General features: G+C 32.6%; 2 protein-coding genes across 3 annotated transcripts; both read right to left on the bottom strand.

The window, feature by feature from the left end:
- Nucleotides 1–983: 983 nt before the first annotated feature.
- On the bottom strand, nt 984–6,133 carry LOC119596144 (cuticle protein 7-like). 2 transcript variants are annotated; one of them, XM_037945320.1, is made up of 3 exons: nt 6,101–6,133; nt 5,704–5,820; nt 984–1,345 (listed from the first exon to the last, which is right to left on the bottom strand). In XM_037945320.1, exons 1-3 carry the CDS (start codon nt 6,110–6,112, stop codon nt 1,034–1,036), a joined length of 441 nt encoding a protein of 146 aa, XP_037801248.1. In that variant the 5' UTR covers nt 6,113–6,133; the 3' UTR covers nt 984–1,033. The 2 variants fall into 2 exon arrangements, with proteins under 2 accessions (XP_037801248.1, XP_037801240.1); XM_037945312.1 differs by lacking the exons at nt 5,704–5,820; nt 6,101–6,133 and adding exons at nt 1,879–2,016; nt 2,140–2,173.
- A 2,430-nt stretch (nt 6,134–8,563) lies between these two features.
- On the bottom strand, nt 8,564–9,780 carry LOC119596170 (cuticle protein 18.6-like). Its single transcript, XM_037945350.1, has 3 exons — nt 9,748–9,780; nt 9,460–9,576; nt 8,564–8,929 (listed from the first exon to the last, which is right to left on the bottom strand). The coding sequence occupies exons 1-3, from the start codon at nt 9,757–9,759 to the stop codon at nt 8,618–8,620; spliced, it is 441 nt and encodes a 146-aa protein (XP_037801278.1). The 5' UTR covers nt 9,760–9,780; the 3' UTR covers nt 8,564–8,617.
- Between the last annotated feature and the right edge of the window lie 2,720 nt (nt 9,781–12,500).

Here is a 12,500-nt window from a genome sequence, read left to right as displayed (position 1 = left end):
TAGCATCGGCATCCACGTTTGTGTGTGTATGCTGAAATCAACCTCCTGTTCTTGTACGCTCTCAAAAAAAGTACCTTGATCAATCACATTGGAAAATTCAGACAAATCAGTAGAATCAGAATGCACTGATATGATCCAAATGTTAACTAATATTCATGTATTTTTCGGTTGCTTTAGTATATGAATATTAAAATAAACACGCATCTCAAGTTTTAAGAAAAGTACACCTCTGATGCTATATTAGGGTAGGGGCGGACTGACAAGCACGAGGAAGGATGGGTTGATAAGCAGGTTATTGAACCTTTCTGAAATTAAATGTCATTTACGTTTCAGATTAAGACATAGGCTTTCAATTTAAGGGTGTTCGCTAGCTACGGGCCACACTTAAGTTAAAATTGATAACAATCTGTGCACTTAGCTAAGGGCCACACTTCATTGTATTTTCTTTCAGAATAATGCAGATTCTGGCCTTAAACCGGGTATTTACCCAAGTCGCTCTTAAGTGCTTACATTCTGAAAGGTAGAATTAGGCTCACCATATGACTAACAATATGCATTTTCTTTATTCTTATTATTTTGGAGAAGGTAGCCTAACAACACAATTATCATTAAGAATGTGAAATAAAAATCATACCACTTCTCTCCATTCTGTACAACATAATGTGTATATGTACATATGCACGCGTATTGTACGTACAGAAATGCACGCATACATACACACGCCTATTCTTATCTATCACTATCTATTCCGTCTATATCTATCTAATCTAACTGAAATGTATCTTTCAATTATCATTCCTATATACAGTATAGGAAAAATAATAATTTTCCTACACTCGTATCACATGACTGTAAAACACGGGAATGTCATTTTGTCTTTTTCTATATAAATTATTGTGAATGTAAATATGCCTTCAGATATATGTATGTATACATGTATATAAATATAGTGATAAAAGAAACAATTTAATTGAAATGCATCCTTAAATTATCATTCATAAAAACAATAGAGAAGGTTATTCAGGTTAACAAATTATGCATAAGTAGGAGTGGTTTGGTAGGAGGGAGTAGGAACTGGTTGGTAGGAAGGGGCGGGGGCGGGTTGGTAGGAGCGAGAAGGAGCAGGCTGGTAAGCAGGATGTTCGGCCTCTCCTTCATAAGTAACTTCGGCAATGTATCCGGAGTCGCCGTTCACGGTGTAGGAAACTCTCTGTATACGGCCATCGGGAAGGAGAACGTAGTAAGCTCCCTGAGTATCGTAACCATTACGATTTTCCTGATGATTGTAGTCGTTTCCAGAATAGTCGTCCTTCACCTCGTAGTTGAAGTTGTACTGAGCTGGTCCCTGAAAAAAAGTGTTAAGAATTATTTTCTTGATTTTCTTGATACTATATCTTTTACACATATACACTACATGCACAAACACCCTTTTGTGTATACATATGTGTTTCTGTAACAGTATACTCTATATAAATATTCATATTTATATAAGGATATCCTTTATTACACTATCAATTGATGCACGATTGATTATATGGTCTAACATTTCCCCTCCCCAAAAACTATACATTGCTTATGTTCCTTTTTGTTCCTTCCAAATCATTTAATCAAAATTTGTTTAGTTACTTATTGCAAACAAGATAAAAACGTGTTTCCATTAAGCTCAAGTTATAATGTCTATTGAAATTCGTAACCCTGTCATATAGTAATATATATATATATATATATATATATATATATATATATATATATATATATATAATATAGAGAGAGAGAGGAGAGAGAGCGAGAGAGAGAGAGAGAGAGAGAGAGAGATAATGAATATATGCACGGAACTACGTGTGTACTTACACTATAGAATATTGGTTCAATACTTACGGAAGGAGCAGGGGCGTTGTAAGAAGGGGCATGAGCACTATAAGACGGAGCTGGAGCATTATAAGTTGGAGCAGGAGTGTTGTATGACGGAACTGTGCTCCCTAGCGCCGTAGCCACAAGGGTGATGAAAGCAAAAATCTGTTTGAAAGGAAAATAATATTCACTTGTATATCAAATCTATTCGGTGTATAATAATTTATGTCAGTAGAAATGTGTATATTTATGTTTATATATTGTTAAAAAATGTGTTACTCTTTTCACTTTAAAATTCATCTCGATGGTTCAAAGGAAAGTCTGCCTGTGATGATTGGGGCTTCCTCCATTCCCGCTATAAATGCGGGTGGTGGCCATCAGAGTGACGTCATGATTGCTGCGAGAAATTAGTTATAACCACAGTGGGACTACGTAACTATCACAATTCCTGAAAAAAAGTGATAGAAAGTCCACTTACTCAAAGGTTTACGAATACACGACACATAGACTCACACTTAGATTATCACACACATATGTAGTATTAAATAAACGACAAATGTACAAGAGACAACACAACGCACACCACACATACAAACGCAGACAAACACACACACACACACACACACACACACACACACATACACACACATACACACACGTACACACACACACATACACACACATATACACACTACCTTCAATCTAGAGTGACCCGTTACACTCGCATAGTGTGATACACCCTACTTGTATCTCGGCTGAAATAATCAACAGAAAATGACCACTCCCCAGTCTTACCCGTTTCTTTTATAGCCACCCTTAGCGACACAATTGGGACAGCATGTTATAAGGAATGGCTGATTACCGTGTAACCTGAATTTTTCTTCGAATGCCCTCTTTTGCACCCTTTCCAAATACTACATAATGTCAAAAATCTATACATTGCATGGTAACGTAGTAAGAGAGAGCGTGTACGCTTCTAGAATGGCTTTAGAATATGGTATTGATGTATATCCTCGTGCACTGCACTAATTTAAGGACGATAGGGAGGGTACGATTTTAGCTCACTTACTCTCTTGAGAGGGAAAGAGGAAGGTAACCTCAGCATTACAGTATTGCGAGACACATCAAATGTTCTTTTTGCAGGACACTTATAAGTCAATCAGCCATCCCCTACTAACGTGAGTAAGCTTACTAAGTATTCTGTTTATATGTGCCGTGCCACAGAATGCAAGTTCATGCGGGCACTTTGAATGACGGATGTTTTATATCATGTACCACACACACACACACACACACACACACACACACACACACACACACACACACACACACACACACACACAGATATATATATATATATATATATATATATATATATATATATATATACATACGTACATACATACATATATATATGTGTGTGTGTGTGTGCGTACGTGTGCACTTATGTGTATATGATTGTACGCGTGCATAAGCGCGCTATATATGCGTGTGGGCATAAATCTGTACGCACACACATACACACACACACACACACACAACAAAAAACACACACACACACACACACACACACCACACACACACACACACACATATCACACAAAACACTATATATATATTATATATATATATATATATATAATATATATATAATATATATATAAATATATACAATATATTACTTACATACAAATATAACACACATGTATATATATATATGTATTAATAACACACCACACCACACACGAACACACACACACACACAAACACACACACACACACACACACACACACACACACACACCACACACACACACACACACAACACACACTCACCACACACACACACACACACACATATATCTATATTATAAAGTATACGTTATTTTTTTATAAACATAAATATATCAGAGATTATATTTATTTTCTAAAAATAATATGATAAAATACATAAACACACATATTGCACCAGAACTTTCATTTTCCCAACAAGGACGTAGACAAAAGACAGGGACTTTCAACAACTTCCAATTACAATTGACACGTCAATACACTCCGCACTCAGTACCGTTTTCGCATACTTACCTCTTCACAACACACATACATTATATCTATACGCGTTGGGTCTGGGATGGTGATATTTTTTACATAAAACAAAGGCAATAAATATAAGGAATTTATTGTTGTTTTTTATAAACGTAATAGTAATAGGGATTTTCTACGTTAACATGTCTATACGATATTGGAATATCTTTCTTAGTTTTCCCAAAAATGATCATATATCTATATATAATAACATGATCTTTAAGCAAATTCCTGTATATAATAATTAAATCTGGTCGGTAAACGAGGTACTGCTTCAGGGGACCCTTTGTTAAGTATTGCATTATCCCTTTTACATCCTTCCACATGAGCATACACATATATCTATAATATGTAGTTATATGGTGTATTTCTACATAATACTTATCTAAGTTATATACCTACTCTATATAATTAATATTTTACATATATATACATATGTAATTATTATATTTATATTACTTATATATAGTTATAATATACTGTATATATTCCACCCCACACAATACCAAATACAATTCGTATATATAGAATATCATTATGAATTATATATATTATTACAATTTATAATATATATGTAGATAAAAATTATGATAACGGCAGAGTAAAAGAGGGTTTGTAAAAGGAGTGGGACGCCTTAGCTGGGATAAGGGGGTACTGTAGTAGGATACTGCCTCCTTATTACTTTCCCTATATTTCACATTAAGAACTCTCTGTAACGCATGGAAGGCGTAGTAAATCCCTGTATATACCATTACATTTCCTGGTATTGTAGTCTTAGATACGCCCTCTCTCACTGCATAGTTGAATTCGTACGAGCTGGCTGTTTTAAAGACAAATTTTTCTGATTATCATACTGATTATTTTATCATTATATACTCAATCAACATAATTATGTACACACAGCAGAGGGACTCAACAAGAAATAGGGGCGGGTATAAGATGAGTTATAGATTGCTATATTGTAATAAATATCATGATTCTTATATATAAATTTAATATAAAGTTATATATACATGTTTAATAACTTATTAAGATCAGGAATGGGCATATATACATAATGTCCTAGTGTAACGTGTACGTATGTGTGTGTGTGAATGTATCGTGTGCAGATATACGTATACTATATATAATTTTTATATTTTTATTATCATAATATATATATAAACATATATATAAACATAAAATGTTTGTGTGTTTGTGTGTTTTGTGTGTGTGGTGTGTGTGTGTGTGTGTGTGTGTGTGTTTCGTGTGTGTCATGTGTGTGCATATATGGTTGTCTATAAATACAGGTAGTCCGCATTCAGCAGTCAATTAATGTGCAATCGAATTATCATGCTACATCAAATTTCCAATTCCAAGTAGCATTTCATGGTCATCTACTGTTATATAATAGTGCAGTATTAAAAAAAATACACACACACACACACCACACACACACCACACCACACACACACACACACACACACACACACACACACACACACACACACATATATATATATATATATAATATATATATATATTATATATATATAAGAAATATACCAGAGTGTGTTGTTTTTTCTATGGTTAACCTCATGTTCTGATACTATTGCTATAGGACTAAGCTAATGTTGTAATTTTGAATATATATATATATATATATATATATATATATATATATATATATATATATATATATATATATATATATATATACATACACGAATACATATGAGTATGTACTAGGAGTGTGTGTGCACGGTAGAATGTTGGTTAAACACTTACTGAAGGAGCAGGGGTATTATATGATGGGGCAGGAGCACGGTAAGTTGGCGCAGGCGTGTTATATGAAGGAACTGTGCTTCCTAGGGCCCTAGCCACTAAGGCGAAGAGAGCAAAACTCTGTTCGAAAGGTAAATAGATATTTGCTTATATATATATAGTATATATATATATATATATATATTATATATATATATATATATATAATATATATATATATATATATATATGTATATATATATATATATATATATATATATATATATATATATATATAATATATACTTGGTGGGTTATTATCTAAAAATAATAACATATACGTGTATTCACAGTCTGTCTATTGATATATATATTTCTATCAAGCTATCTATATATAATATAGAAACTTATCACTATCCACCTTAAAATCCATGTCAGCGGTTTCGAGAAAAGCCTGAAGCTAGCGAGTAGGGCTGGCTGCATCGCCACTTTATAGGCGGGTGTTGGCCTAGAAAATGACCTCATGATTGCTTCGGAAAATTAGCAATAACCACAATGAGATTTTGTAACTATCAAAACTCCTGAAATGTAATTGATAAAACAAAAACATAATGGAAAAAATGTGAATACACACTCACAAGCATAAGTAAATATATATGGATAGATAGATAAATAGACAGATAGATATATACGGATATATTTTTTGTGCTTCAAAGTATATATTTTTTTCACAAATTTACATGTATATATTTTTCTTATTTTTCATATGTACAATCTCGTGGCTTCATTTATTACCTACTTTTTAAAATAATTTTGCGTCCATCCTGACCACTCTTTGCTTGTTTAAATGTTATCGCAGAGAAACGACAGGGGAAATAAGGTCAGCTGTAGAGGGCGTAGTTCACACACACACACACACATAAACACACACACACATACACACACACACTCACGCATGCGCGCGCGCAATGTATGGGCAAAAGAATAAATACATGCGTGTGAGTGTGCATATATATATATATATATATATATATATATATATATATATATATATATATATATATATATATATATATATATATATATGTAGTCATTAATGCTGGTTACTATATGCAAAATCCACTCAAAAAAGAAAAAAAAAATGCGATACTTATTTTGAAGTTCAAGCTTCAAGCTTCACTACAGTAGAATAACATCTTATTTGTAAGATCACAATTTATTTCTAACAAATACCAAATTTAATATCGAATGCCATCGAATGACCAAGAGCTTAAACTCATCACATCTATTGAAAAGGGTGATTCAAACCTAGCTTGCACAGATGTCAGCACGTATGATAACTCTTTCATGATGGTATCCATAGGAATGAGTAAGTTAATCGAAGGGTCAAGGCAGCTACCGCTCAGCCCTGTGACGTTCGTTTTCCTCTCTCATACACCGACTTGAAACCCAGCATCAGAAGTTGTCTTCGTGTTAATAAAGAGAGAGTAATGGAGGCATACCTCTAGAAACAAACTGCAGGAGATGATCTTAGCTTCTGGGTGACCAGCGTCCACCCAACCACATAGTAGTTGTGTTAAGAAAGTTGAGACTCACGGGCCGATGATGGCTAAAAGTGAAGCACATTGTGAGGGATGCCAAGAGCCATTAACGGTCGCTGAAAAATGTATTGGAGCGGATTGTGACATAAGTCTTATTAGCTTCCTAAGGGAGACTAATATTAGAAAAAAAAAATTATGTATACTGTTATACTTTTAAAGCATATACTTGTGTGTGTGTGTGTTTGTGTATTCACACCCACGAGCGCACTCATGCACACATACATACATATATATGTATATAGATACATCTTAGTTAGTTTGTATGTGTACGGACTTTCATAAACAATATATTAATTGACTCATTCTAGAAATGATAACTCAGAATACTTTAATTCATCATTCACAAATGTAATAAGTCCGGGATTAATCTACAAATGCCTTCTAGCTGCAGCCCCATTAGTCTATGCCTTAATCCGGTACTGATGAAATAACTATTAATCATATTACTAAAAGACGTAGATTTGACCTAATTTTGCACTTAAGTACTTAGCTCCCGTTCAAGTAAAATCTTTAAGGTCAAAGTTTAAAGTATTTCCATAGATAATCGTGGTGTTTTGGAGCAATGTGCAGTTTATGCTGACTTACGTAAGAGACAGATGATTTGCTTGATGTGGCAGAGACAGGGGGTCGTAGCAAGATATAGGAATAAAGTGAAATAGTTCACCATACCAGACAAAAATGAGTTCAGCAAACAAGATATAAACGTTAAATTCAATGATCCTCTTTCAAGTCTTCTTTCTTCATTGCATTATTAACAAATTAACACATTCGGCAACAAAGAAGACATCGCAGTGGTAAGATGGGGCGAGTGTGATAATGAGCAGAAACCCTAATGATATTCTATAAGCAGGCTTTACCCTTAGTGTAAGACCAAAATCACGCCAGGGGAGCCAAGGAAATATCCAACAAGAGTAAACTGATCATTTACTTTTTTTCCGCTCCATTAAAGTGTAGGCAACAATTTTTTATATATGTACTCTGTTTAAATATTAGCTAAAACGTCGAATCTGATCGAGTTTCAATTATCTTTATAGATATCATTTATGTATAACGCTGTAATGTGATTATTAGTATTTATCTAAAGATATATTATCCTTGTGTATATATATATACATATATATATGCATTCATATATATACATACATATATACATACATATCTATATATAGATATATAAATAGATGCTGTCCTAATTAGTTTTGTGTGTGTGTGTCTGTGTGTGTGTAAACAGTGAGATATATTTCCATATTTATATGTGAAAAGTGTTGAAAGAAAGTCTAAAGTTAAAATGCATCTTATAATTATAATCAATAAATACAATAGTTCAAGTCAAGAAATTATGCATAGCTGGGGGTGGTTTGGTACGAAGGAGTAGGAGCTGGTTGGTAGGAAGGCGCGGAGGCGGGCTGGTAGGAGCGAGAAGGGGCAGGTTGGTAAGCTGGGTATTGAGCCTCTCCTTCGTAAGTAACTTCGGCAACGTATCCGGAGTCGCCGTTCACGGTGTAGGCGACTCTCTGCACTCGGCCATCCGGAAGGAGAACGTAGTAAGCACCTTGAGTATCATAGCCATTGCGATTTTCTTGGTGATTATAGTCGTTTCCAGAGTAGTCGTCTCTCACTGCATAGTTGAAGTCGTACTGAGCGGGCCCCTGTTTGAAGGAAAATGTGTTCTGTTTACCTATTCATTTGGACTATTTTATTTTCTGCACTCTACACATGCATGGATTATGTACACAAATAACCGCACACACACACACACATGCATATTTGTGTATATATACATTTATATATGTATACATGTATATATAGATAAATATAAACGTGAACGATCTCATTACTCACATTAAATTTCATGTCAGCGGTTACGAGAAAAGATTGAAAGATCGTGTCGGTCCAGAAAATAACGTCATGATTACTTTGGGAAATTAGCAATAACCGTTAAAAAATATAAACGTGTATGTATATACTGCATATAAGTATACACATGCGTATATGTGTACATTAAGCAGTCAATGAATGTGCGCTTCATTGATTATACTATATCACACACACACACACACACACACACACACACACACACACACACACACACACACACACACACACACACACACACACACACACACACACACACATATGCAGGAGTATGCGTACACGGTAGAATATTGGTTACACTTACTGAAGGAGCAGGAGCATTATAAGATGGGGCAGGAGCACGATAAGTTGGCGCAGGCGTGTTGTATGAAGGAACTGTGCTTCCTAGGGCCTTAGCCACTAGGATGAAGAAGACAAAAATCTGTTCGAAAGGTAAGCAAATATTTGTTAATCTATGAAATGCACTTGAAAGTATATTTTAAAAAGAAATAGGAATGCATACGTGCATTCACATCTCTCTGTCTATATATTTATCTCTATATCTCTATTACCTAGCTATTTCTATATACTGTAGAAAGGCATCATTATTCACCTTAAAATCCATGTCAGTGGTTTCGAGAAAAGTCTGAAGCTAGCGAGTAGAGTTGGCTGCATCGCCACTTTATAGGCGGGTGTTGGCCCAGAAAATGACGTCATGATTGCTTCTGGAAATCAGCAATAGCCACAGTGGCACAATGCAGCTATCAAAACTCCTGAAATGTAATTAATAAAATTGGAAAACTTGTGAAAACACATACAAACATATTTGCATGTGCGTGAGTGCGTATGTATGTGTGTGTGTGTGTGTGTGTGTGTGTGTGTGTGTGTGTGTGTGTGTGTGTGTGTGTGTGTGTGTGTGTTTGTTTGTGTATATATAAATATATATATATATATATATATATATATATATATATATATATATATATATATAAGAAAATAGTTTTAACACATGTTTCATGTGTTTCTCTAAAATGTACATATTAAATTTTAAAATTACTTGTTTTAGGCAAATATAGAATAAAGATATGTTTTATGTGTTTTACCATTTTATGATATATATAATGAAATAATTTCATCATTATATACTTTACAATTTTACATTCATACTGACCACTCCTTGCTTGTTTAGTGTCATTATCATGGAGAAAACGTGTGAAATATGAGGTCATCTGTATAAGGCGTAGTTCTTTTCTTAGCAAACACGCACACGCGCGCACACACACACACAACATGTATAGACAAAAATAATAATAATATAAAAGATAAATAAATAAAATAAAATCAGAAGTAGATGTAAGCATGTACAAACATATATATATATATATATATATATATATATATATATATATATATATATATATATATATATATATACATATATATTATATATATACATATATATTATATATATATTGAATTCATATATCATATTTCATGATGTAGGATAGTTGTGTATATGATATTCTATGTATATAGATATCTATATGCCGCACACACACTTATATGGTATGATTATTTTAGTATATAATTATACTATATATTATTGAATCTATTAGACTTATTTATTTGCACGAAGAACAAAAACATATTCATATGTCATGCTTATTTAAATTTTATCAATTCACTGATAGAAAACTTATTGTCAAATCAATTTTATTTTCACAAGCCAATGTTTGAAAACTTGCGTTATCAAATTACTGAGCCATAGTATTGAATAAATACGTAATGTCTATGAGTATGATATCTATTAAATTTTTATGAGTCTTGTGCATGGTAATGTTTATATAGCCCATTTGCTTCATAAGCTTTGGAGTGACGTTAGTATATTCCTAATCAGAGATTTTTATTATATAAATATATATATCATATATATATAATCACGGCACATGAAATAACATTTTTGACATAATTTAAACTTAAAATACTAGTTTTTACATAAATATTTTATAATCAAAATTACACACAACTTACCATGATAATTCTATGGTATTTGAGCTAGTGTATTATTAACTCTGGGCTTAAGTAATGGAACTGATATAGCATTGCGATTATAACATTGATTATTATATATAAATTATCTGTGTAACACTAAGCCATTAGAATAGTTGTTAGCATGAATTTTACATCAAATCACGTGCTCTTATAAATATACAATAATGGTTAAGTCTTAAAATCGTACCTTCACCGATTGTATGGAGTTGTAACCCTGTTAGGACAGAGATTTTTCGATTATTTTTGATTGCATTATTGATTTTATATGGTCGCAGATTTCAACAGAAGCATTGGTAGTTTTATTTCTGCTGTACACATTTAAATTATCTGCGTACTATGAAATCCAACACACCACCGACCACGATTATGAATTGTATATATATATTATATTATATATATTCTATATATATTATATTATATATTGTATATATATATTATATATTTGCTATACCCATACTATTGTCTAATGAATTATATTATAATATATATAGCTATATATATATATGAATATAATGTATATAATATAACTAAATATCATATTATATATATTTATATATATTATATATTATTATATTATGTTCCATAATATGTATGTATATACACATTACATACATAAAAATGCATATAAGCACACACACACACACACACACACACACACACATTCACACAGATATTCATATATATCTGCACACGCGTATACATACATAAATGTTAAAAAGAAAGATGGTATATATATGTGTGTGTGTTGTTGCACGCAAACATGCATACCTGTACGTACAGATACACAAACCTATCCAATATGTATGTATATATATGCATATATACACATATACAGATGTATATATACATCTGTAAAAAAAGAAAATATATATGTATATATACATATTATACATACATATATATATATATATATATATATGTATATATATATATATATATATATATATATATATATATATATATTATACATATACATTCCATCTATTTATTTTATTTTTTCACGCTCTTAATGATTCTAGTATGTTACATATGATAATCATCCATATTAATCAAATACTTATTAAAGGAGCGGGAGTGTTATAGTAACGGACAAGAGATGGTGCACTGTAAGTGGGCGCAGTTATGACGAGCTGTGCTTCCAAATGGCCATAGATATAGGTAAACAAATATTTGCTTCTAAGTCTAAAAGTCTCTTGACGGTTTATTGTTCGAAGGCAGTAAAAACAGTACATGTAAACACACACACACACACACACACACACACACACAAAAACACACACAACACACAAAAACAATACACACAACACACACAAC

This window comes from Penaeus monodon, chromosome 3, assembly GCF_015228065.2.
Source record: "Penaeus monodon isolate SGIC_2016 chromosome 3, NSTDA_Pmon_1, whole genome shotgun sequence".
Taxonomy (NCBI): Eukaryota; Metazoa; Arthropoda; class Malacostraca; order Decapoda; family Penaeidae; genus Penaeus; species Penaeus monodon.
This window is presented reverse-complemented; position numbering and strand designations above follow the sequence as displayed.